This window comes from Giraffa tippelskirchi, chromosome 4 (assembly GCF_054371585.1).
Source record: "Giraffa tippelskirchi isolate mGirTip1 chromosome 4, T2T-mGirTip1v1.2.pri, whole genome shotgun sequence".
Taxonomy (NCBI): domain Eukaryota; kingdom Metazoa; phylum Chordata; class Mammalia; order Artiodactyla; family Giraffidae; genus Giraffa; species Giraffa tippelskirchi.
In genome coordinates, this window is record NC_137278.1 from 88654471 (window position 1) to 88681888 (window position 27418).

Genomic DNA, 27418 nt, shown 5'->3' on the forward strand with positions numbered 1-27418 from the left:
TCTTCCCAGTGGTCACATATGGGTTGCGAGAGCTGGACAGTAAAGAAGGCAGAATGCCAAAGAATTGATGCCTTTGAACTGTGGTGCTGGAGAAGATTCTTGAAAGTCCCTTGGACAGCAAGGAGATCCAACCAGTCAATCTTAAGGGAGATCAACCCTGAATATTCAATGGAAGGACTGATGCTGAAGCTGAAGCTTCAGTATTTTGGTCACCTGATGCAAACAGACAACTCATTGGGAGCATCCCTGACACTGGGAAAGATTGAGGACAGAAGCAGAAGAGGACATCAGAGGATGAGATGGCTGGATGGCATCTCTGATGCAATGAACATGAAGTTGGGCAAACTCTGGGACACAGTGAGGGGCAGGGAGGCCTGGCGTGCTGCAGTCTGTGGGGTCACAAGGAGTTGGAAATGACTGGGTGACTGAACAATAGCAACAACAATAGAAACTAGAATGGTGGTTGCTTGTGGGGTAAAGAGTGATTGGGTGGAGAATGAGGAAACTTTCTGGGGTGACTGAAATGTTCTGTATTTTGAATCGTGTTGGTTGGTTGGTTACAAGATATATACACACACACACACACACATATATATGCTCTAAATATACTATATATATATCAACTATGAAATATTATTTCACTAATGCATATGTATATATACTATGCATATACATAATACATACATATATGTTACAATGTATATGTATATATACTAATGTGTATATAATATGAATATGTATACTACATATGGCCTTCCTTGGTGGCTCAGATGGTAAGGAGGACTACATATATATTAGTCAAAACTCATCTAAACTATATGTTAAGATTGACACATATTCTTGATATAACTTTAACTGTAATTTAAAAAATGAGGGGAAAATGCTTAGGGTAAGGGCATGGACTTTGCTTCACTTTCTGGGGCTGGATGTGGTTGGCAGCTCACCGGTCGGGAGCATGGAGGCTGGGCAGAGAATGAAAAGGTGAATGAAAGCACAGCAGAGCTGGGAGCGAGGGAAGGATTTCATAGCTATCCCGAGTATGAAACTTGAGGGACAGGCAAAGCTGTCCAGGAAGGCTGTTTAGGGAATTCTCTCTGTGGAAGTAGTGAGAAGACTCTGGCCATCCCCTTTAATAAAACCTAAAGAGCTCTGTTATTCTTCTTGGCTTTCAGAGTACAGTGGTGTTCTTTTGAAAGTGTCACCATACTGAGGCTAGGCGTCAGAGGACTCAGATTCCTAAGGGTTTCAGGAGGCATGCCCAGGAGATTCCAACTCTCTTGTTTAACCCCCAGATGTGGTGGGCCTCCTAACCCCTTTGAGAGCAGAGCAGTGAAGGAGCCTCAGAGATGTGTTGGGCAGGTGATTTCACTGAAGTGTTTCCTTCTCTTCCTGCAGTGTGATCCTTACATCAAGATCTCCATAGGGAAGAAATCGGTGAGTGACCAGGACAACTACATCCCTTGTACTCTGGAGCCTGTATTTGGAAAGTAAGTTGGAGTGGCATGGGGCTTGGGGTGGAGGTGCCAGTCTGGAATAACCCACAGCCCAGTGGGAGAGATGTGGCTGCCTCTGGGAAGTCCCTGTCTCCTGGAACAAAGCTTTGTTCCCTAAATCTTGCATGTCTGTGGGGGTGTAACCTCAGCTAGCTCTTCCTTAAGTCCTTGCAGAGGCTCCTAGTTAAACAGTTACCTCAAAGATCAGAAATCTAAATGGAAAGCCAGAACATGCATTTGCTACTTATTCTCTTTTTTTTAGATCAACTTTTACTTTGGAATAATTTTAGATTTACAGGAAAATTGCAAAGATAGTACAGTTTTTGTATACCCATCATTCAGTTTCCCTCACCATTAACATCTTACCTAGCATGTATCAAAATTAAGAAATTGATATTACTGCATTATTATTAACTAAACTCTAGCCTTTATTAGGATTTTGCCAATTTCCCCATGAATGCCCTTTTACTGTTTTAGGATCTAGATCAGGATTCCTATTGCATTTAGTAATTATTTTCTTTTATTGTTCCTTGTTTGTTTGTGGCAGATAGTAGAAGGATGTGGACTTAAGGGAGTGAACCTAAAGTCTAAGAAAGAAGAAGGAAGAAGCAGTCTCATTGCATGGACTAGCTCCCAGGCATCTTGACCGGCTTGCTGTTTGGATGCGAGCTTATTTAAGTCAAGGGGCTTCCCTGGTGGCTCAGCGGTAAAGAACCCACCTGCCAATGCAGGAGATGGGTTTGATCCCTGGGTCAGGAAGATCCCCTGGAGAAGGAAATGGCAACCTACTCCAGTATTCTTGCCTGGGAAGTCCCATGTATAGAAAAGAGAATCTTGAGAGAGGTTGGCAGCTATTTCTCTAGCACCTGTTGGAGAAGGCATGTACTGATATTGCCAAGCAGCACACTAGATTCATGAACCAGTGTCATGCCTTTTTTGGAGGGGAAACAGCCCTGGCCAATGATGAGTCACTGCCTAGCTGGAACTGGGGGGAAGCGCTGCGGGGAGGATGGTGGGTGTGAGAGAGGAACCCTGTTTGGTGCATGTGGCTGGCACGGGGCCCCAGGCTGAGGGGACCACACAAGGCCCAGGGCAAGGCGGGAGCGTGAGTGTAGAACACGCCTTTCCCTCGCTGTTTGCCATCTGCCCCCAGATCATGATCACCTGCTCTATCTGTGGTTCAAGCCTCCCCAAGTCCACAGCAGAAGCTCTTTGTTTCTATCACCCACGTGTTGACCAGCCCTAGGGATGGGACATAATCAAAGACAACTCTGATTCTGTCTACCAGTTCCCTATGGGCAGGGGTGTGCAGAGGGGAGGAGCGGCTTTACCCAGTTGCCTCCCCCTCTAGCTGCCCCTGCCATTCTTGCAGGGCCAGGACTGGGGAGCATGTGGGAAAGGACGGGCCCATCTCAAGTGCAAACTCTGCTCATCTGACACCCTTTGGGTGGCAGATATATGCTTTCCTGTGGGTGCTTTCCAGAGCCCTCCTACTGCCACCAAGCCCTCCTAACATAGCTCCTGGGATGTGGCAGGTGCTGTGTCCCTTTAGCAGGCATCTCCCTCTCATCCACCCACCCATTCTCAGATGCATCTCCCCACAGCCTCTCACTGTTGGAGCCCCACGTCCCATGGGGTGGGCTTCAGGCAGCCCCCTACACTGCAGCTCTGTGCCCAGACAGGACAGGCACACAGCTTCTCCCAAACATACCGCACCTCCTCTCTGCCACTAGCTGCTTGCACTTCGTCAAGCACAACTCGGGTACCAGGCTGTGTCTCCCTCCTGAAGGGACCTGATTTCAGGGGACAAGGGACAGCACTTCCACACGACCTCCGTGGGAAGTGAGGGTCTCAGAGCACAGCAGGAGCTCTCTCCAAAGAAATCTCTGCACAAGTCCTGTTTGCATCCCACTCTAAAAGCAGTGGAGAAGCCCCGAGAGTCCTGAAAGTGGATCCCAGGCCATGCCCTTGGTGAATTCCAGAGCTCTGGCACCTCACTCTGGAGTTTCATGTCTTGTCTCTAAGTGTTCTGGTGGAAACTTCATTAAAATTTTACTTATTTATGTGGCTGCATCATGGTCTTCCTTGCATCACGCAGGATCTTTCCTTGAGGCACACGTACTCTCTAGTTGTGGTGTGAGGGCTTTAGGAGTCGCGGCACACGGGCTTAGTGCTCCACCACGTGTGGGATCTTCGTTCCCTAACCAGGTAGGGAAGTCGAGTCCTCTGTATTGCAAGGTGTATTCTTAACCACTGAACTGCCAGGCAAGTCCCAGGAAACTTCATTTTCAACCTTGTGAATGAACCCAGTTCATTTGTCCATTCTGTGGTCCATCAGGCAGGCATCTGATGATTATTTGGGAAAACCACACACACACACACACACACACACACTGAGACAAGCCCCGCACCGGGAGTGCTGTGGGTGGTGTGCTATAAGAGTGGTGGAAGGTCTGAGGAGGGTGGACTGCAGGCCAGTCCTGCAAGAGGAGGAGGCCAGGGATGGCTTTCCAGCCTGTGCTCCAGCCTGGCCACCCCCTTGAGGCCCTGCTGTGTCCAGTGACCTCAGGAAGCTGGTGTTGTCATGACGACCCCCCTCCTTCCTTGCAGGATGTTCGAGCTAACCTGCACTTTGCCTCTGGAGAAGGACCTGAAGGTCACCCTCTATGACTATGACCTCCTCTCCAAGGATGAAAAGATTGGGGAGACAGTCATTGATCTGGAGAACAGACTGCTGTCCAAGTTCGGGGCCCGCTGTGGACTCCCCCAGACCTACTGCGTGTAAGTGCACGGTGCTGGCTGCTTCTCTGACTGTAGGCTGAGCACTGACTATGTGCTGGCCTGATCCTAGCCTGGCACAGACACTTTCTCAGTCAGTCAGCCCAGGTCTCATCCCCACTCCATAGATATGGACACTGAGGCCCAGATTTCTAAGTGGTGGGGTTAGGATTTGAAGCTGCTTATCTGACTCTAAGAACCCAACTCTTCTTCACCATGTTACAATACGATTCTCCTGAAGGCACCACCGAGGGCCTGGAGAGGGGATGGAGAAGAGACACAGACAGTGGGATGGGTCACAGAGCCTGGCTGGGCCCTACAGCCCTCACTCACTTCCTGCCAACTTGGGCCTTATCTGGGTCTGATTCTCTAAATCTGGAAATTGGAAACCTTTCAGTTCCAATCCCATGTATGGGTAAAGGAGTCCTTTTGTCTCTGGGCCTCAGTCTCTCTGTGTGTGAAATGGGCTCCCCAGTCATGATGAACAATCACATAGGGTGCCCATGGTCAGAGAAAAGGGCGGCTGATGCCATGTTTCTGGGTACATAGGCCACTGCACGCCCCTCTGTCCCGTCAGTGTCCTGGAGCGTCTAATCTCTGTGTTTTGCTTGGGCCTCAGCTCTGGACCCAACCAGTGGAGGGATCAGCTCCGCCCCTCCCAGCTCCTTCACCTGTTCTGCCAGCAGCACCGTGTCAAGGCCCCTGTGTACCGGACAGACCGCGTGGTATTTCAGGATAAAGAATACACCATTGAAGAAATAGGTGAGCTCTCCCTCCAATGCCCTCTCTCTCATGGGTCCTCTCCTGTCGTAAAGGGGCTTGGACATAGCCACTGGACAAGACCCACACCCGCACAGTGTGGTCTGGGGTCTCTCCAGGGCAGCACAGGACTAAATTTGCCCTTGGTGTTCTTGGGACCAGTACTTACCTGGAATACCATTGTGAAGATTAGAGGTCAAAGTTGGGGCCAGGGTTGGGGGTTCATCAGAGTTCAGCCTATGGCCAGGTTGGGGCCTGTCTGAGGGGAAGATGAGGGGGGAGTCTGAAGCCAGGGTCAGGGTCATGTTGGGATTGGGCTGCTTCTGGCTTTGGGTGGTCAGACTGGTCAGAGATTGGGTACAGCCCACCAGTGAGAAGGTTTTCTACTTGAATCACGCTAGCATGCCAATTTGACCTTGACGGTACCTTCCGAGCCCCCAGTCACAGTTCCTGCACCTGATACATCCAAAGGGTGGCAGGAAGCCCTGTAGCCCTCGTCTTGCCTGATGCTTTGTGTCTGTCTAATGCTCATGCCTAGGGTGCCACCATGTGCTCCCTGCATGTCTGAGATGCTCACAGGCCTGCACGGCCCACCCGGAGCAGCTCAGACTCCCCGGAGGTGTTTACAGGCCCAGCTGGCCCCTCGCCTCCTGCTGGTTTTGGTGATGTTTGATGTCAGAGCTGGTGCTGAGGTTGTAAAAGGGGAATGAGGCCTTGGCTCCCCCACCCCCAACCCACCCCCCCTTCTATTTCTCTGATTCTTCAAGGTCATGGCTGAGTCAGGCTCCTTTCCCTTAGGCCCTAACCCCACCCCCGTTCTCTTTTCCTGTAGAACACGCATCTGTTTTAGGGGTGGTCTCATTTCCTTCTGCTAGTCTGTGAGCAGCTTAAGCACAGGGACCAGAGCTCATGGTCATAAATTCATAGGAAAAGAAAGCCAGAAAGCCAGAGTTCTGCCTGTTTTTGCAGATGAGGCCATTCAGACCAAGAGTGGTAAACAACCTGCCCAAAGTCACCCAGCCCTTTAGAGGCAGAACCAGGTTCCTGGCCCAGTGGTCCTCCTGCAATGCTATGCTGCTTCCTTAGTGGCACCTATTAAAGTGGGTAGGGCAGGTTTGATGGATGAACATGTGTATGTGTGTATATGATGTTAGAATCTGTGCTGGTGAACACGGGCACACCTGCGTGCACATACCTGTGTGTGTACATGTGTATAGACACATGTGGACCCTCCTACTCCCTGTCAGGTCTCTGTCACGGGAGCTCCAAGTTCATGTTGCTGGCTGATCAGCCAGACTTCTCAGGGTTAGAAACACCCCATTCCCAGTACCAGTTTGTGACCCACCCCCTGATAGGTAGAGCTACACCTGGAAGCATGCAGGGGAGGGGGGGTATTCACATCCAGTTACGCACCTTTCCTAATGAGGGTGTGATCTCAGCCACCCCGCTGGCCAGTTGTGTGACTGCCTGGTGCTTCATGTCTGTCACCTGTGAAATGGGCTAATAATAGCACTTACCTGTTAGGGTTACTTTGAGGATCAAACCTTTAATATCTGTGAAGAACAGTGCCTGGCTCTTGATTTATATGTGTTCTCTGTTATTGCTATTATTTTAGCTACTGCTACTAATCAAAGAGATTGCATGAACCAGAGACTAGTACTGAGAGCACTTAGATGCTTTATCTGGGAGAAGAGCTTGTAGAGCCTCAGAGCTGAGAGCAGTCTGGAAGGGCTTCCTGGAAGTGGTGGGCTTTGGAGGGTGGGGAGAATTTATAAGAAGAAGAGCTTACAGAAGATGCTTGGAAGAGATCATGGCAATGGGGAATCTGGATTTTAAGCCCAGAGCCTGTGGACAGTGAAATTCCTGCTACAGAGAGTGAGACGTGAGGGCCAGAAGTGTATCTGGGCTTGGGGTGAGGCTGTGGGGTTAGTGGCTTTCCAAGGCCCCCAGGCACCCATGCCATCTCCTGCTCACTCAGTCCTGGCAGTGTTTTTCATCTTCTTCCTGGGGTAGAGGCTGGCAGGGTCCCAAACCCACACCTGGGCCCGGTGGAGGAGCGTCTGGCTTTGCACGTCCTCCAGCAGCAGGGTCTGATCCCTGAGCATGTGGAGTCCCGGCCTCTCTACAGCCCCCTGCAGCCGGACATCGAGCAGGTAGGACCTCCACCCTCAGCCCTAGAGCCCCTAACCCTCAGCTACCCCGCCCCAAGGACAGCAAGGATACCCCAAAAGCACCAGTGGTGACCTCAGGATTTGGCTAACCTCTCCTTGCCATGTTTTTCTGATCTGAGTAGTTACCACTGACCAATGTTGGCTTATGAGAGGGACCCCTTGAGCCTTGCCTTCTCGGCTACCTGCGGGCCTTGGGGCCTGGAGAATGAGCTGCCTTCTCCACCCCGGTGTAGGCTGAACCTCTGGCTGCCCAAGAGTCATTCTGAAGCCTCATTGTTTCAGCCTGGCCTCAGGGTGTCCTCCCCTACCATCAGTCAGTGACACCCTAGAAGGCTGGCCCTGTGCTGGGCTTGTAGGGAGTTCAGACAGGTCGGCCCTATGACAGAAAGGCAGAGCAGCCATCAGGAAGGTCAGGGGAGTCCTCCCAGGCAGAGGATGGGTGAGCAGAGGGACAGCAGACCTGGGCTGACACAGGAAGGCTTCCTGGAGAGAGTGAGCTCAGGGCTGGGGCTTGGAGGAAGACAAGGAGGGAAGGGGATACAGGCAGAGATGGGGTGATGCAGCCACGAAGGTGCCTTTGTGCACAGCAGAGAACATCCTCTCTGCTCTTTGGAGCTGAGTCCTCCTTCCCTTGGTAGCATGGCTACCAGCTCCCCAGAGTGGCACTGCAGGTGTTGAAATGTCAGCTCTTTCATGCTCACGTGAACAGAAGTTAGGTCAGTCCCTTCTCCTCCTGTAAGATGGGGCCAGAGGTAACAGCTGCTCGCAAAGAGAGCACGAGCTGAAGGGTGGCAAGTAGAATGGTTTCCTGTCTGGAAGCCCTCTGAGCCCCTATGACCAAACCACACTCTCTGACCCTCTACAACTGTGCCCACCATCCCAAGGTTGGAGTGCCCCCTACTCTTTCCCACCTGGCAGAGTGGGACCCAGCAAACATCATCACCCCGGGGAGCTGCCCTGACCCCAACCCCTGACCCCCAGGTACTCCCCAAGTCCTTAGCCAGTGGGGCGGGGGGCTCAACCCTGTTGTTGGCCCTGTAGTCCCACTGAAGGCACCTCCCCTGCTGGATGCTGAGCCTCGCCACACAGGCCTGGGTCTTCTCTGTCCTGTGCTCCAAGTATCCAGCACAGAGCAGGCAGTCGGGAGATGTTGGTTGAGTGAAAAGGGTGGTGAGAGAGCAGGGTCGTGTCTCCTTTCCCAGGGGAAGCTGCAGATGTGGGTTGACCTGTTTCCGAAGGCTCTGGGGCAGCCAGGACCTCCCTTCAACATCACCCCACGGAGAGCCAGAAGGTGACTGATGCGGTGTGGGCTCGGGGCTGAGCAGGGTGGAACCAGGAGGTGGTTCTTGGGCCGGGCTTTGGGCCACTCAGGCGCCACTCTTGTGAGCCTGGCCAAGTGTCCAGCCAGGCAAGCAGCAGTCTTGGGTGAGCGGACTTCTTGGCTTCTTGGTCAAGGACCGCCCACCCTTGATGGGAATCCATGTGGATTTGAGTCATTTTCTCTGTAGGTTTTTCCTGCGTTGTATTATTTGGAACACCAAGGATGTGATCCTGGATGACCTCAGCATCACCGGGGAGAAGATGAGTGACATTTACGTGAAAGGGTAGGAGGTCACCCTTCTTTCTACCCGTCCCAGCTCCAAGGTGTTGCCTCGCTCCCACGAGGGTGGTGATCAGTCGGGAAAGGGGGTGCTCTGTTGTGGGGATGGGGGAGAACAAGAAAGCAAGGAAAGTCTACGGGAGTCGTCTCTGCCTCTGGGGAGTTGACCCCCACCAGATGTCTCCTTCCATGCTAATATTTGGGTTGCGCTTAAAGGTTTGAGGATGCCGCTCAAGAGAGAAATTAGAATATTGTGAAATTTATGGCACATTTGGTATACTGTGGAGATTTCTCGGGGTTTATTTTTCCTCTATCACTTACCAAGTTCAATGATCCTCTTAATTCCTTAAGCTGAGGATGCATGTTGTGGTAGAAACCTTAATTAGCTGCGTTCTCTCAAATGTGTATTTCTAGTTGGATGGTTGGCTTTGAAGAACACAAGCAAAAGACAGATGTACATTATCGGTCCCTGGGAGGTGAAGGCAACTTTAACTGGAGGTTTGTTTTCCCTTTTGACTACCTGCCAGCTGAGCAAGTCTGCACCGTCTCCAAGAAGGTGAGTGTCATTCCTGTCCCCAGTGGTGCTGGTCCCAGGGCTGCCGGCCGTCAGCCTGATCACACCGCCTGTTACAGCCGTGTCACTGTCACAGTCTCACCCTGTCTCACTGTTGTTGGAACCACATCTGCCATCACGGCATGACAACCACTACCGCCCCATCACCGCCACTGTCACCACCACTACCGTGTCCTCCGTGCCCACTCCTCCTGCCTCTTCTGCCACCGTTGCCGTCATTAGCATTGCTGCCACCCCACCCCGCAAGGCCCCCACTGTTATATGTAGCTAAGTTCAAATCCTAACAATTCAAGTAGCAGGGAGGGCCTTGGTGTCAGAGTGGGGAGGACGTTGTAGAGAAACTCAGCAATGTCATCAGAGGGCGGGGGAGGGTTCCCCCTGGGGAGGGTGGCCCCAGAGGGCTGGGCTGGCCTGAGGTCAGGTTGTTGATGGGATCAGATGCTGCTTAGCCAGGTTTCCACTGCTTCCTCCTTTCTCCCATTTCTGTGCCTGGGCCCTGGGCCGCCGTCCAGGCAGGCCTCTCTCAGGCCTGGGGAGGTCCACCCCGGGCATCAGCTGGGGTGAAGGGGCTGCTCCAGAGCTCTCAGCTCTTTGTAGGTCCGCCCCTCTTAGTTTAGGCCTCATCTGGGCCATAAACTCCTTCCTCCTGAGGCAGGCGGGTCCTGAGGCAGGTGGTCCCTGATCCTCCCCTGAGGGAGCAGCCAGAGCATAGTGAGGAGGATGCCCCGGGCAGTGGCTGCGGGAGGCAGTGAGCCCCTCTGCTGGAACCTCTAACCACGTCTCCCACCTAGAATCTGTTTCGCCTGGAGGTGCTCTCCTGCTTGACTGACCTGGTGAATGCCTGTCTGGACTTGAGATTCGAGGGTCCCACTTCCTTCAAGAGGTGGTGCCCGGCTTCTTCTTGTCACAGAGGCAAACTTCTGTGACTCCTCTTTCTGTCCTGAGTGGCTGTGTGGCTTCAGGAAAGGAAATATGGCAGCGTACCTCGGCTGTCATGACCCCTTCCCAACCCAACACACAGCACTGCACTTCAGAGAAACCGGAATGTTCCAGTGAACATTTTGAAACCATCAAGCAAAAGAAATAAGGGCTAAATAAGGCTAAATGAATCCTTTCACCTGGGGATTGCTGCCTAGTACCTACTAGAAAGCAGAGAGTAGTAAGCCCTGGATGCTGTACAGTCAAGGAAAACCTAGCCTGTTTGTTGGTTTCATCTTGTTTGCCTTTGCTCAGTGTGTTTGTCTATCGAAAGATGTTTTCCTAACACAGCAAATGCTGCATCTGCTGGGGGTGAGCTCCAAGTCAAACAAACAGCGCCTGTCCTTGCTGTGGACAGAGAGGATGGGAACCGAGGCTGCGAGATGCTGATTGGCCTGCTCACATGGGAGGCCGGACCAGCTCTCTGTTCTGGCAGGTGGAGATGGGGGCAAGGAGTTGCAGGAAGCAGAAGCTTCTGCTTTTTCTGCAAAGTAGGAAAAGAGAGAATCTCCTGGTGTTGTGGCAGGTGACTGAGACAAATGAAAAGTCTGGAAGCGGCTATTAGGCTGAGCAAGGGAGAGAAAGGGAAGAGGGAGACCTACTAGATGGTACCCGGCAGTTCTGAGAGCCCAGTGGGGGTTGCTGATAGAGTTTGAGGTGGTTCTGTTCTGGCAACAGTGGGCTTTCATTTTTGCCCTTTAGTCACGAGCAGGGAAGGAGGGAGTCTGAGTCACAGTGGACCTCCAGAGGAAGAGAGGGGCTGAGGGAAGGGACAGGTTGGCCCGATGCCCTGCAGGCCAGGTTGGTCTTGAGAGAATAAGGCCAGGAGGGATGCTAAGTGGGGAAGAGGAAGAGAGGTCGGGGAGGCCCACAGGGGGTGGGGAAGGCTGAGGGACTTCACTTGTGTGGTGCCAGGCTCTGGAGAGGGCAGCTGGAGTGAGGGGCGGCAGAGGTCAGAAGAGGAGATTGGAAACAGTCAAGGGGTTCTGCAGTCAACCAGGAAAGGGAAGGAGGAACTCGTTTGACCTGAGAGGACCAGTGGGTCCCTCTGGGAAAAAAGGAACCTGGGAGGCAGGGGGAGACATGCCTGCAGTGGGGCACCAATTAGCTGGTCTGGGCTAGGGGACTGAGTCTGCTGGGGGTTTAGTGCAGGGGCACTGCACAGCCTCTGGGCATCCTGGTCCTGCCGCAGAGCCAGCCCTCTGCTGAGGGGTCCAGAGCCTCTGGCAGGCAGGCCCTCCAGGGACCCCATTAACCAGACGAGACTGTCATAAAGTACAAGGTCTCCTTTCATCCGGCGGCTTTGAACCACCGCTGGTTGCCTGGGCCGGCTCCCCACCTGGAGCCCAGCACACCCACCGGGGCCTGCCTGCGCGTCAGGCACCCACCCTGCAAATAAACAGCTAGTAAAAGGGCCCAGACTGGGAGCATAATGAGTGCCTGGGACCTGGGGGGCCATTCCCCAGGCTGGAGCCCCAGCCCAGCTGCTCCCACCAGGGGCCGTTTGAACCTCTGGCTCATTACTGAGCCCATAAACTGGGCTGGCCAGAGGCATGGGGGAGGCTGGCGGCCTGTGCAGGCGGGCCTGTGGAGCTGGCCATAAAAGCCCCGCCAGAGGAGGGAGGCACCTGCAGGAGGGCTGGGGCCCGGAGCGGGGGAGGCACCAGATGGGGGCCAGGGGCGAGGGGCCAGGTGGGGACCTGAGCCCCTTCCCCAACCCGCCAGCAGTCCAGGCTGCAACCGGCTGCTTTGCAAGGTGATGGTTCCTCAGGGGGCGCTGGTGCGGGAGCTCTATGGGGTCCGTGTGATCTGGAGTGGCCACCAAGGCTGTATGTATAGGGCACCCGGGCCCAGACAAACCCTGGGTGGTCAGCAGTGTTCCCCGACTCCTGTGGAATCTGTGCCCCTGAGATTGGGTCCCGACCGCTGCTGTGACCTGGCACCCACCATCAGCAGGATGTGGTCAGAATGTTTCCTCTCCTTGCTACCCACTCAGGTAAAGCTGCAGAGGACAGAGAACAGGTGTGAGCAGGAAGGCCCCAGGGACAGTCCTTTGGGTTGAGTGTGAGTGGGCCCAGAGATGGATCCAGGCCTCAGTGAGCCCAGGGCCCACGCTCAGCTACTCCCCGAAGCCTCAGTGGAGAGAAGGCCCAGACGATGCTAGTCCAGGCTGATTGGCCTGAGGGAGCAGGAGGCAGGGGAGCAATGGGCTGGTGACCTTCCTAGCACTGGGGGCTTTTGATCTGCCCTGGGGTAAGCTGGGCTCCTCAGTGCCAGTTCCTTGCAACAGTGTGTTGGGGGGAGCCCTCCAGGTTCCCAGCCAGCCTATCCTGTTCCCAAGATCACACTGGTAGGAACACAACTAAGAGGTGAGAGTGGGACCCCAGAACCTGACTGCCTGGGTTGGAATCCAGCTTACCACTCCCTAACTGGGTGACTTGGATAAATTACTTGCTGTTATTTCCTTAGCTGTAAGGATAGTATCTCTCTCATAGGTCATTGGAAGGATAAATGATTTTATCGTAGAAAAGGGCTGGTGTATAAGAAATGCAATATTAATGTTTTTATTAGCTGTCAGAGCCTAGGCAAATTCTTTACTTCTCCAAGCCTTTGTTTCATCATCTGTAAGACAGGAATGAAAACCTTGACTCATGGAATTGTGAGCATTAAAGGAACTACCTTATATCAAGTGAACATTGCACTCTGGGGTCTCAGCAGTCTTCCTGCCAGGACCTGGCTCTGGCAAGTCCCTCAGGGATGTCCTCCTACACTGCCTCCTCCAGGCAGTCCTCCAGGCAGGAAGGCACCACTGCCCTTCTCTAATCCCCTTCCTCTGCTTCCTCCTCTGCTTCTCCTCTGGGCCAGGATGCTTTCTGGAGGCTGGACAAGACAGAGAGCAAGATCCCCGCACGAGTGGTGTTCCAGATCTGGGACAATGACAAGTTCTCCTTCGATGACTTTCTGGGTAAGCACCATTTCTAGTCTACCATTCTGCCTATCAGCGTGTCCCAGAGTCCCTGCTGTGCATGTGTGTGTCTCTCGGGCCTTTTGGCAGGGCTGGCAGGAGGATCAGGGGGCTCACAGTCACTGGTCCCTGGTGCTGAGTGAGGCTGGTGATGTAGAGTAGCGCCACGGGGATCAGAGTGGCCAGCAGGGTGGCCTGCCAGCAGAGGTGGCGTTGAACGGTGGGCCGTGTTGGATGGTGGGACCCAAGGAAGGAAGAGAGGGGAGCACAGGGTGAAGACAGTGTGGCCAGGGGCTGGCTGTCACTAGCTGTCTGGCCTCTGGAAAGTTGTGGTGCATCTGTACAGTGTGATGTTATTCAGCCATGAGAGAAGTGAAATCCTGACTCTTGGTACACCATGCGTGAACCTTGAAAACATATCAAGTGAAAGAAGTCAGACACAGAAGGACAAGTATTGTATGACTCCTTAATATGAAACGTCCACAATACGTAATCCACAGAGACAGAAAGTGGTCACCAGGGACTGGGAAGGGAGGTAGGTACGATGTGTCTTTTAGGGATGATGAAAATATTCTGAAATTAGGTAGTGGTCGCACAACTCTGGGAATATACTAGAAGCCACTAAGTTGTACACTTTAAAATGATTACAATGGTGCATTTTATTATGTGAGTTTCATCTCAGTAAAACAGTGAGCCTGTGAAAAAGGCCTTCCAGGAGGTCAGGAGTCCTGGATTCCAGTTCCGCTTTGCCACCTAGGAGCAGGTCAGGCTTGGATGAATCACTGGAGCCCTCCTTGGGTGGCTCTTGACTGCAGGATTAGCCGAGCTCTTGGCCCTCCCCACCGCCCCCACCACAGAGGACATTCTGAGGAGCAGCCCCAGCAGGAATGGGGAAGAGGGCTTCCAGCCCGTCAGGCTACTCTCCACCCCACGTCCCCCCACACCCAGCCTGGTCCCCTGCACTTGGAATACTGAGGGCTGCTCCATGGCATCACTGTAAAAGATTCAGGGTGTTAGCATCACAACACCAATTTGGACTTTTGTTCTTTTACTTATTACATGATTCCTGTAGCCACATTAGAAACTGGAGATAAGCAATGCCTCCCTTTCCTATTTTATTATAATCTCACTACCCAGAGATAACCTCCACTACTACTTTGGGGTATATTATTTCTTATACAAGCAAATATGTGTTATATGCATATTTTTCCAAAAAATTTTTAAAAAATTATTTATTATTTATTTTAGTTTTTGGCTGCACTGGGTCTTTGTTGCTGTGCGTGGGCTTTCTCCAGTTGCAAGGAGTGGGGGCTACTCTTTGTTGCGGTGCATGGACTTCTCTTTGCAATGGCTTCTCTTGTTGCAGAGCACTGGCTCTAGGACGCATGGGCTTCAATAGTTGTGACCCACGCAGCCCACTTAGTTGCTCTGCTGCAAGTGGGGTCTACGTGGACCAGGGATCAAAGCTGTGTCCTCTGCATTGGCAGGTGGATTCTTAGCCACTGGACTACCAGGGAAGCCCTATATGTGTATTTTATACATATATATACACATGTATGTATGGCATAGAGATAGCAAAATAAGTTTATGTTGCACATACTATTTTAGATCTTGATTTTGTGGGAAACAATACATTAAGAATGTTCCTACTGTCAGGAGTTATCCATCTCCATTTGCATCTGCATCATGGTACTTAATGTCCACCCGATGACCCGGGTACACAGATGGAGCCTCTCCTGTCTCACTAATCCCGCCTCGGTGCAGTCTCAGCTCATTTCTAGGCTTTCTTATGTGAGTGACAGCCTAGGCTTACTTCTTTGGACCATTTATGCATATCTTCCCTAAATTTTAAGAAGCAGATTTTTAGTCTTGAGTGGTTTTTGAAATGTTTTGTTCAATTGCCCTCTAGATAGATTTTACATTTTTATATTATCATCTGTTCTCTATTTGCCCAAGGACACTATTTTCCTTAAACTTTTGCTACAAATGTTATCTTTTTTTAAAAAAAATTGCCAATAGGACACCTCATTTTTATCTTTCTTTGCATTTCTTCTTTATTTGTAAGGTAGAACTTTAAAAACATGTTTATTATCTATATTGTTGTTGTTATTTTTTTTTCATGGTTTTGGGATGTTCCTCTTTTATTATTGATTTTCAGAGCTTTTCATATAGTAAGGACACATTACAAATAATTTTACCATTTTCAATTGCTTTTTAATTTTTTATAGAACCTCTTTTGCTTGCAGGCTAAAATTTTTTTTAGTATCCATCTATTATTCTTGCCTTTATGGGATGAGGCTTTAGAAAACCTTTTTTTTTTTTTCTCATTTTTCTAATTTTTTAATTAATTAATTTATTTTAATTGGAGGCTAATTACTTTACAGTATTGTGGTGGTTTTTGCCATACATAGACATGAATCAGCCATGGATGTACATAGAAAACCAATTTTAATAAGACAAACAAAAACTGCATTCTATTGAAGGAAAAAATGGTGTTCAATATAAAATTAAACAGGATCATTTTGTGTTTTTAAAAATAGAGCCACTAAAACTGCTACTTTTAAACTCCACAGATTTCTTTTAACTTGATGTTTGTATCTATTGTGAAAGAATCAGCACAATAAGCAGCATAGTTAATTTTTTTCTTGTGAAGAGAAATTTTAAGATCTACTCTTTTAGCAGCTTATAGCATTATTAAGACATTTCCTTTTCCCTCTTCATAATGTATTTTCTAATTACATATTTTACTTCTTTTGATTATTTATTGCTTTTATTTTAAAAGTAATAGTTAAGATCTAGAAATTTTGCCATCAAGAAATAATCCTTCGATGTGTTTCCTTATAGTCTTTATGTACAAATTTATGTAGCTATACTATCTATGTGTGTATATATAGTTTACTTTATGTAGATATACTAGATATACACTATACTATATATATGTTATATATATATATAAACCTTATGTAGATATATATGTGTGTATATATGTATATATGCTATATATAGTGTATAGTATATATGTAGATATATATGATATATGTGGGCTTCCTTGGTGCTTCAGATGGTAAAGAATCTGCCTGCAATGCAGGAGACCTGGGTTCAATACCTGAATCAGGAAGATCCCCTGGAGAAGGGCATGGCAACCCACTCCAGTATTCTTGCCTGGAGAATTCCATGGACGGAGGGGCCTGGTGGGTACAGTCCATGGGGTTGCAAAGAGTCAGACACAACTGAGCAACTAACACACATATATGTAGATATACATATAGAGTATACATACTATATATAGTATATATGGTTTATGTAGCTACATGTTTTATGTAGATATCCTATATGTAGTTTAATATATAACATATATTAATATAAATTATATATAGATTTAATGTAATGTTTAATATATTAAACTATTTATATGATTTAATGTCCTGATTTTTACTTAATATTTTTTTGAGACCATATTTAAAATGAGAAATAAACATTCATCTGTAGTTGAGGGATGGAGAGATGTGTAGATAGGTACATAGATTAATGCTGATATAGAGTTGAACAACTGTTGGATGGAATAATAACCTGATTAATGGGGGTATAGTGCTCAGCAAATGTTAGCTATTGAGGGATATAGATAGTTAAATCAAAGCAGATAGCTGCATGGAAGGATAAATGGAGGAAGGGAAAGAAAAAAACTAGAAAAATAGATGCAGTCACTGAATACTTGCAGTAACTGAGCATTCCACAGTTATTGGACTGAAAAATAGTCCAATCTCCTTTGTGTGGTATTCAAAAATTTCTTTAATTTGGCCTCAGAAAATGTTTTTTTGATTTATCTTTCTCACTTAATCCCTTCAGTAACCTATGCTCCAATCCCACTGATTTCATCATGTTGTTGGAATTGGATTAGGTGAAACCACATGAAATTACATGAAATACATCAAAGATAATTGAATATCAGAATTTTCATGTGGCTTAACCCAAGAGATGGATCTATTCTGGGAGAAGAGGGATAAAATAGATGAGCAGATGAAGCAGTATGGAAAGATAGTTGTGTGGATAACTAGGTGGGCAGATGAACGAACTACAATGAGATAACACTTGTACCTATATAAAAGCAAGAACAAAAACAAAAATGGGAAATAAACAAGTGTTGGAGAGGATGTGGAGAAATTGGAACACTCATACATTGGTGGCATGAATGTAAAATGGTGCAACTGCTTGGAAGAAAGTTGAGCAGTTCCTCAAAAATCTAAACATATGACCTAGCAGTTTTACTCCTGGTTACATACCCCAAAGGACTAAAAACTGGGACTGACACTTGCACGCAAGGGTCTACAGCAACATTATTCACAAGAATCAGAAGGTGGAAACAACCCAAGTGTCCATCAGTAGATGGATGGACAAACAAAATGTGGTATATACACACCATGGAATATTATTCAACCATAAGAAGTAATGAAGTACTGATACATGCTACAACATGGATGAATCTGGACAACTAATTATGCCAAGTGAAATAAGCCAGATACAAAAGGAAAAATTTTTATGATCCCACTTATATGAACTATCTAGAATAGACATTTTTCATAGAGACAGAAAGTAAGATGTTATAAGAAAACCCAAATGAACTTTTCAGATAACCCAATCGATTAGAGGTTAGCAGGGCTGAGGAGAGGGGAAGGGGGAGTTATTACTAAATGGGTATAGAGTTGCTGTTTGAGGGGATGAAAAAGTTTTACAAATAGGTAGTAGGAGTGGTTGCAGCATGTTGTGAATATAATTAACGCCACTGAAGTATACATTTGAAAATGGTTAAAATAACGTATTTTATCATATATATATATATATAACTGCTCTAAAAACAGCTTAAAAATTGATGAATGATGGTTGTAGACAATGGGTGAAGGAGTGGATTTGTGTATAGTAAGATGAATAATTGAGCAGTTGGGAAGCTCTGTTAAGGGCGAATCAATAAGGGCAGACTAGTGGGCATATGGAAGTGTGAGCAGATAGATGGGAAGCTGAACAGATGGAATGAGAGGTGATGGATGGAGAGTGGAGTTTGAGCCACAGGGTTAAGCCCATGGATAGAAGCTGTGGAGGCTGAACATGCCCAGCCACAGGGTGGCCCTAGGCTGGCAGTGACTGAGAAAGCCTGGCTAAAGCACCCTTCTCTGCCACAGGCTCTCTGCAGCTGGACCTCAACCGCATGCCCAAGCCTGCCAAGACAGCTGAGAAGTGCTCCATGGACCAGCTGGAAGACACTCTCCACCCAGAGCGGTTCGTGTCTCTTTTTGAACAGAAAACAGTGAAGGGCTGGTGGCCCTGTGTGGCGGATGAGGGTGAGAAGAAGATGCTGGCGGTAAGTCTGCTCCATCTGGCCGGTGGAGACATGGGAGGGACTCCTCCACAGAAATCGCAGGCACAGGCGTGTTCCTCATCTCTTGCCCTCCCTGTCTGTTTTCCAAGACCTGTCCCTCTCCCTTGCCACTTTCCAGCCTTTCCCTCCTTGAGGGTTGTATCCCAGCGAAGCCTATTTAAATCAGAGATGCCTTAATCTCTGTGGATCCTGTTTAATTTATACTCTGCTCTTTGGCCTTCGCAGTGATCTGTGTCCTGGGTTCCCCTTTGGCTAGACTTCTGGAAGAGGACAGGCATCACGCTGCTCCCATTTAAGCAGGACCCTACAAGGGTCCGTCCTTGAGGGACTGTTCCCTCTGCCCAGAGGTCTGTCCAGGGGTGTTACTGGGGACCATGAGGAATTGTCCTGCCTCTGCAGGGGAAGTAAATTACAGTTTATTATTGTCCCTCAATATCCGCGGGGGGTTGGTTCCAGGAGCCCCATGGACATCAAAATCCATGGATGCTCAAGTCTCATAGTTAGCCCTCCGTGGTTGGTGGAATTTGTGGATTGAAACCTGCAAATGAGGGCCGACTGTATATTTATTGAAATAATATGTGTATAGGCAGATCTGCATGGTTAAAACCTATGTGATTCAAGGGTCAGTTGTACCTGGAAACCGCAGGCAGCCAGCCAACCCCTCAAGTGGCCCTTGAAATGAAATATCCATGTTGTGTAATAAATTATAATAATTAATAAGAAACACTAATGTCTCAAAAGAAAAATGAGTGCAGTGCATGCATAGATAATACACAAGGAAGTAGAGTGGCCATTAAAACTTAAGAAAGTTCATTTTCCGCAGTAATTACATAAAGGAATATTTTAAAATGTGAAAACATCTTTAATGTATTATAGTAGAATGTTTTAAAAACAGAAATGCTCATTGCTAGCGAGGATGCAGAGAGACTCCCCCCTCATTTACTTTTGCCTGGCAGGCTAATGATTTTACGTTTGGGGAAACAATTTAGTAATATATAACCTGAAACTTAACAATATTTATTCCCTTTGCAATTTTTTATCCCACTTCTAAAATCTTTCTTAAAGAAATAACCTCATAAAATTAAAACTTTACGGTTCTAGGGTGTTTGTTGCAGCATTTTTTATAACAACAAAGAGTTGGAAACAACTTAAATGAACCAAAATAACTAGTTTACCAAATAAATTATGGTCAACCATTGCATAGAATGTTTTATAGCATTAAAAGCAAACTTTAAAGAATATATAATTATATAATAATAAGATATATTATTTTAAGTGAAAGAAACAAGCTATAGGACTATATATACATAGTATGGTATTTCATATACTTGCAGAGAAAAATAACTCTGATGAATAAAATATTAGAAGTGCTTGTCTTTACATACCAAAAGTATGAGTGACAGTATCCTTTCTTTATATGTGTCTGTAGTTCCTACATATTCTGCTAGGAACAGGTACTTTTATGATCAGATCACTCTGTATCATTTTTCAAAAAAAATCATAAAGTGACTTTGACATCTGTCCTGGCCTGGCTCCTCTCCAAGCCACGGTGCAGAGCCTTTGTGTCCCTGATCAGATCCCCCTTGTGCCCACAGGGCAAGCTGGAGATGACCCTGGAGATTGTAACAGAGAGTGAGCATGAGGAGCGGCCAGCCGGCCACGGCCGGGATGAACCTAACATGAACCCCAAGCTCGAGGACCCAAGGTTGGTGCCCAGCCCCTGACCGCTGATGGCCAAGGGGACTGGGAGGTGTAGCCACAGTAGAGGAGGCACCTACTGCATAGCCACACCGAGGTCCCGAGGCCCAGAGAAGGGTGTGACTCATCCCAGGGTACACATTGTTAGGGAGCAGGTGACAGACATCCTTCCAGAACAGGCTGGGCTCATCAGTTCATTCCAGAAGCAAGCATTGTTGAGTAACTGGTGGTTGTAGGCCAAACGTGCTGTCATATGGCTTGTGTATGCTGTGTCATGGAACCTTCCCTGCTGGGTCATCTTAGCTTCCTCATTTTACAAATGAGAAAACAATCGCAGCAAAATTAAATAAGGTCATTCCAAAGTGGTGAAGCTGAAATTCTCACAACTGGTCTGATTGGCTCTGGAGCCTGACCGAGGTCTTTCCCCTGAACAAGCTGCTTCTGTGGCTCTCTTGTGGTGTCAATGTAGCTTTCAAAAGGTCTTTCATTTTTCCCACCTGTGAAATGGGGGCCTAGCGTCTGCCTCCCCTACCTCCCAGATAAGGGATATAAGCCAATCCAGTGGATGTAGAAGCCTTGAAGACAGTTATTGGAGCCTGAAAGACGGCTGTTGGTGGTAGGGGTGTGTGTGAGTGATCGGATGTGAGTGATCGGGCTGCATTTGCTGGGTCCTTTCCCATGGCCTGCTTAGCTCAAGTCACACTTAGCACAGACAGCCCTCTTTGTCATAGCACTATCCTGACTGCCATGGGCTGGCCGAGCAGCGAGAGGCATCCCTACCCAAGGATGCTGGGATCTGGGTGGAAAGATGAGGGAGACCCAGGAGAGCCAGCGGCATGCAAGCGAATGTCAGAATGGCCATTACTGAGACACAAAACCTACTTGCTCTTTGAACTGTGAGGTTGATCTAGGGGAAGGATCTGAGGTTCTTGGTTGTGAGAGACAATCATCTTTCTGGGTTCAGTTCCTGCCATCCTTCCCTGACCATGGGCCAGCCACATTCATCTAGGCCCATGGCTGAGTTTATCTGGAGCTCATGGGCTATAGCTCAGCAAAAGTGGAGCCCCTCGAAGCTCTGTCCAGTCCCCAGGTCTCTAGTCTGTGGCAAGTCTTGGGTCAGGAAGGGGAGAGCGGCAGAGAAGGTGACCTGGACAGGGTGGCTGATAACTGGGTCCCTGAGCGTGTGCAGGGCTTGATGGCATCAAGAAGAGAAGAGGGGTGCAGGCGGGCTCATGCTGTAGCAAAGGCTGGGAGGAGAAGGGGATGCTGATGCAAAGGGCTGGGTCTGGGGACAGGGGCCGGGGGCTGGAGGCTGGATGGGTCTGGGGGCCTGGCTGGGGAGGGCTAGGGTGATTTGGGAGCAGGGCTCAGGGGGAGCAGCACTGTTGGGGGTACCCTGCTGACCTCTGGGATCTCCCTTGCAGGCGGCCTGACACCTCCTTCCTCTGGTTCACCTCCCCGTACAAGACTATGAAGTTCATCCTGTGGCGGCGGTTCCGGTGTGCCATCATCCTCTTCTTCATTCTCTTCATCTTCCTGCTCTTCTTGGGCATCTTTGTCTACTCCTTCCCGGTAAGCCAGCCTGAGGGGGAGGCACAGACCCTGTCTCAGGGGAGCTCCTGGGCTGACATGGGAGGTACAGCTCTTGACCTCCAGCAGCTCCTGGTCTCAGATGAGCCTGTCATTGTCCTCCAGTGCACTGGGTGTCTGATGGAGAGGCAGCCTCTGTACTTGGGGAGTCTGTGGTCTGAGGAAGGAGACACAGGCCCTATTCCGGGGGTCCCCAGTCTGGTAGGAGACCCTTGGGGAGTTCTGAGTTCTTGCCCTTAATGGGGAGACACAGTGTGCTCAGCAAGCCCCTGACGGGCTGTGTAATCAAGGGCAGAAGGTGAGGCCCTTCGGCAGGCGTGGGCAGGAGAACCTTCTTGAAGAAGGGTGTGGAGCTTGGTCAGGAAGGGAAGGGAAGGTATGGATGGCAGAGAAGAGGGGAAGGCCCTCTGTCTGTGGGGATGGCACCTGCTGAGGACCTGGAGAGGGTCTTAGTGTCCACCTGAGGACCTGAGAGTGTGCCTGCTTCCTGTAGTGGGGTGGCATGGGGTGGAGTGTGAGTGAGGAGTGGGTGCGCCAGGAGCCTCTCACCGGCACAGTGAACTCTGGGCCCCTTTCCCCTGCTGAGTGCCTGACAGAGAGTGACCAGGGCCGCACGAGTTGGGGCTGCTGAGCCAGCTCCGCGGGCCCCTCCCAATGGAAGAGAATCTGGAGCTGTCTCCCTTGCCCAGGCTTCCTGGGTCCTCACGGCAGCACCTGAGCATCTCTAGAACCTCAGACCTTGAAGGGATCATAGGTTCCTAGGCTGATACCTGAGTTTTAATCTCTTCTAAATTTTTAAGACTTTTTAATATGAAAATTTCAAATCCAGGTACAAGTAGAGGAAAGGTGTGATCAACTCCATGTCACTCTGACTTGAATGGAAAGAAACAGATACCCAGAGGGGGGGGACCAGCTCAGGGCTGCAGGGCAATCTGTGTACAGCTCCCAGGCCGGGGTTCCGGCCACAGCCCTGGTCAGCACCAGGCCGCCAGCCACAAGCACGGTCCCCACAGCGGGCAGTGGAATTACTCACCTGTGAGCTGTTTGCTCTGTGAGTCCTCCAGGGGAAGGAGGGATCCCACACATCTCTCCCAGTGTAGCTGGCGAGGCCTGGTACCAGCAGAGAGCCTCCTGAGGAAGACGGTTAAAATGGCAGAGCGTCCCCTCAGGCCCTGATACCACGAACTGTGGGAGTAGCGGAGGGGAACTCTGGTTTGGACACCCAGGCCCTGGCACCCTCTGGGCCCTGAGACACAAAGGAGGGTCTAGAGCCGGGGTGGCCATGGGTTGGGCTGAGGGCCAGGCCCTCTGAGCAGGCTGAGACTGTTCTGAGGCTCAGCGAGAAGACTTACATTGGCCAGATAGGCCTGAGGCCCAGGGGTGGGTGAGGTTATGGGGGTCAGGCTTGTTTGGTTTGGGGGCCCTCTTAGTGAAGGAAGACAAATTATAACTATTAATACAGGGTTAGCTACTGGGCCCTGGAAGGGCAGGAGCAAGTGGTGCCTAGAGCTTAGCTGCCCTGGCAGTGACCTGGGCTCAGGGGTCAGGCCCAGGACTCCACCTCCGTGCCTCTGCCCTGGGGCAGGCCCAGGTAGCCAGGTTGGGGAGGCACAGTGCCCCTCGCCTGTCGTCTCCTCAAGCTCACCTCCTCTCATGTTGTTTACGCCCAGCCACCATTCAGTTCAGGCAAAGACTTTGTGTCCGGGAACCAAGGGTGAGTTGTGCGGGTGATGGAGAGGGTGATGAGGCCAGTGCTCTGGTAAGCTGGCGGTCCACGAGGAGACACAGTGACGCCAGGACCACGGGGAGAACAGGGTGAAGCCTAACACTCCATGGTGAGGCTGGGCTGGGGAGTGCAGGCAAAGCGAGCTGGTGTACCCCCACGCTCCTGAGCAGGTGGTCTGAGAAGCAAGCTGCAGCAGCACCAGGGAGAATTGCAGAGCCCCGGGCCAGCGGCATGTTTGCTGGGGAGAATCTGCCTCAGGAACATTCTGGTTTGAGCATCACTGTTGTGTGGGATGGAGCTCCATGTGGAGTCGTGAGCTGGTAGCTGCTTTTGGTTCTGCCAGTGACTCCCCGAGTGACCTTGGCTGGGACCCCCATTGGCATGAGGCAGGGCTGGGCTGGGTCAGCACTGATCTGCTGTGACTAGCACTGTGTGGAGGGGAGCTGTGTGGGGAGGGGGCTGCATGTCAAGCCAGCCTTCTGCTAAAGAGCCAAGGGGAGGGCAGGGGTGGGCCCCAAGTAACATGCCCATCTCCTGGCTATGTCTGGGCCCGCTCCTGGACAGCCGGGCCCCACCGTGCAAGGCGCTTGGGCAGCAGACTGGCCTTAGGGACCTGGGGAAGGGGGAAGGAGGTCCCTGTTGCCTGGCTGGGAGACAGAAGGAAGATTTCCAGTCACTTCCAGCCTGCCACCCTTTCTCATCTCAGGGGCAGCCATAGTCCCAGACCCCGTGGGCAGGCCCTGGGCAGAGCTTCTTCCCTGTCTCCCGGGTCCCCAACAGCAGCATCTGTCTCTTTTGAGATCTTCTGCTAACTGTCCTCTTCAAATACCAGCCCTGCCTTCTCTCCCAGGGCTGGTATGTGGGCTCGGCTCCCAGGCGAAGGCTTTGGGGCAAAAGAGGCAGCGTGGACTTGAGGCTGCTGATGCTCTCACCTGCAGTTCTTTGCCACAGCTGGGCATGTCCAAGTGGCTTGGTCACCTGGTGGGTGCCAGACCCATGCCCTTCGCCTAGCTTGCAAGTTTTGGGGGCGGAGGCCTTGGTGGAGAGGGGCCCAGGGCCAGGGCTGCCACCTCTTCCCCCGCGTTGACCTAATCTCCCACCCTCTTGGAAATTCCCCTGGGAGGGGGACAGGAGGGCAGCTCTCTCCCAGAGGCCACCGGGAGCAGGGCCAGCGTGGGGAGGCAGGAGGCGCTCTGGCGGGGAAGGAGCAGCGGCTTTGTTTCCAGAGCTGGCTTTCCCAGGCGGCGCTGGGGAACATACTGTCCCAATTAGGAGCCCTGTGTCGTGTTGTATTTGTTTTCATGGTTTTGGGGGGGAGGAGTGGGGAGGGGAGATTCCTGTCAGTCCTGCAGCAGCCAGGGCTTAATCAGGGGTGACCCGTCTCCAGGGCTGGCCTGTGTTGTGGGTCATCCTTGCACACCACCCCTGCCCTCACCTCTCTCTCTGCTTTTGGGGCAGGAGCATGGTGGCCAACGAGCCAGGGGTTCCTGTGTGTGGGGAGTTGGGAGGAGGGTGGGGAGAATCCCAGCCGTGCCTTCGGGCCACCTGTCTGATGGACGGGGCCAGGCCTGGCCTGGCTGGGGCAGAGTCCTCTTGGCAGAGCAGAAGCTGGGAGTGGGCCCTGATGGATGGTGGAGAAGACAGGGCAGCTCAGGCACTGTGGCCCCCCCGGAGAGTGTGGACTGGTGTGACAGTGAGGCTGGGAGGGTGGAATGTGGAGTGTGGTCGGGGGTGGTGAGTGCGAGGTGCAGGCAGGTGGGTGAGTCCTTTCCCAGCTCCTTTTCCCCAGCAGCTGTCACCACCTGTCCCTGCCTCCTCCTTCCCTCTCTCCAGAACTATGCTGCCATGAAGCTGGTGAAGCCCTTCAGCTGAGGACTCTTGGGCCCAGGACTGGCTTCCTCCTCTGCCCTGCTCGGTAGAGCTCCTCCAGATGTTCAAGCCTGACCTTCCTGCCGGGGTAGGCAGATGGACTGGCACACACACCACGTGTTGGCGATGTCGAGCCCTGGGATCACCCGTTATCATCATTTCTTTCTCCCCTGAACCGAACCATTTGGGATCAGCCCATGTGTATTTCAGTATAAAACAGTTGGAACCACAAAGCAGCATTGGTGTGTGTCTCTGTGGCTCCTGAGTGGGGTGACCGTCCAGGGGATGAGTGTGAGTGGTCGGGGATGTAGGGTGTGCCATCTCTGCTCCATGGTCCCACTGGAGCTGTGGATCTTTTGACAAGAAAGGTGGGGGTGGCCTGGGCCTTGAGGCTTAGTTGTCGGCCTGCCTGGAGACCCAGCACGTTCTGCTCCTGGACTCTGTCCCCTGTCCTGCACCCTCCTCCCTCTGGCATCTCCTCTTTCTCGCCCACATTTCTCTCTGCTTGGGTGGGCAGCCTGGAAGAGGTTTCACTTATGCACATGGAGCCCCAGAAACTCTCCAGGCAGGGGTAGCTGCTGGATTCCTGGCTGTGACCTTGTCTCTTGTACTCTTGGGATGCCTTGGGGTTCTCTCCCTGTTTCCTCACCCTGCTCTGGGCTGGACAAACACACCCTTTTCTTGTGATCCAAGCATCGCATTAGCCGTTGGTCTGACATCTCTTGCGGGGATCAGGCTTCATCTGCAGGAGCAGCAAGAATACACTTAGAGAAAAACCAAAGAGTATGAAAACATTGTTTCCAAAATAGAGGCCTCTGCCTCTGTTGCCTGAGGGGCTGGAACTCTGGAGCTCAGCCTGGTGGCCTCCTTGCCTGTTGCCCAGGAAGGCTTCTCTTATATCCTGCTGTGAGCTGTTCCTGTGGCCCAGGACCCAAGGCCCCAGAGTGAGCCTTCCAGCCCTTCTGGCTCTTCCCTGCCTGCTGGGACCCAGAAAGGTCCTGCCTCATCCCACCTGGTTGGTGGGACTAGGGGTGACTGGGACAGGGCTGATGGCCTGAACCCTCCTGGATGAGGGAGCTACATCTTGAACACAGAGTGGTTCTCTCTTCAGGAGAGGTTCTGACGGAGGATGCCCTCAGAGTCCAGCTCCCCGTGGGCTCTGAGAACCTGGGTGGCCAGTCCTGAGACCCTGACACCTGAACCCTGGAGCCATGTGGCCATACCTTGCACAGAACAGGCAGCAGGGACCAGGGTCACCCATCTCTTCTGGGTCATGAGCCTTCTGTGAATATCCACCATGGAGGTGGTGGATCAGTGATTCCATGGAGAAGACTGGAGGTAAAAGGAAGAGGTAGGCCTGCAGCTTCAGGAGGTGCTGAGAAAGCTTTAGAGTCTAGGGAGACCTGAGAATGTTTGAAGGTAGAAAGGAGGAAGCCACTAGGGAGGGAAAGATCAAACATACAAGAGAGAAAATGCGATAATTAATGGAACCAGCTTCTGGAGAAGGAGGGGAGGGTGTTATCTTGGAAAGAAAGTTATCTTTTTCTTACAGGTGCAAGAAGGCTGGAGGAAATATATGCATACATGGGACTGTCACCTGGGTTAGATGAATTTGCGGGGACACTGTGCCCACTCATTAAATTTTTTCCTTTATTCATTTGCTTTTTCTTGTGGCTTTGAGTTGCAGATAATAGAAACCATTACTTAAACTAGTAAAAGGACTATAATGGCTTTACAGAAATGAAACTTTCAGAAGGATTGTCTTCAGGCAAGGGCTGATCCAGCTCCTCAGTTAGGTCACCAAGACTTTGCATTCTCTCTCTGCTCTGCCCTTGTCAGATTTGGC

At 50.6% G+C, this 27418-nt stretch overlaps 1 protein-coding gene across 50 annotated transcripts in view; it reads left to right on the forward strand.

Moving 5' to 3' along the window:
* The window catches only part of DYSF (dysferlin), a 226425-nt gene extending 200620 nt beyond the window's left edge, over positions 1–25805 (forward strand). For all 50 annotated transcript variants that reach the window (XM_081590434.1, XM_081590440.1, XM_081590435.1 and 47 more), the window contains 12 exons: positions 1396–1487; positions 4104–4274; positions 4891–5033; positions 7044–7183; positions 8404–8492; positions 8710–8805; positions 9216–9357; positions 13219–13318; positions 18493–18671; positions 20285–20394; positions 21812–21959; positions 25537–25805. In XM_081590434.1, the coding sequence (XP_081446560.1) occupies positions 1396–1487; positions 4104–4274; positions 4891–5033; positions 7044–7183; positions 8404–8492; positions 8710–8805; positions 9216–9357; positions 13219–13318; positions 18493–18671; positions 20285–20394; positions 21812–21959; positions 25537–25575 (1449 nt within the window). In that variant the 3' untranslated portion in view covers positions 25576–25805. The remainder of the gene's footprint in view (positions 1–1395; positions 1488–4103; positions 4275–4890; positions 5034–7043; positions 7184–8403; positions 8493–8709; positions 8806–9215; positions 9358–13218; positions 13319–18492; positions 18672–20284; positions 20395–21811; positions 21960–25536) is intronic.
* The last annotated feature ends 1613 nt before the right edge of the window (positions 25806–27418 follow it).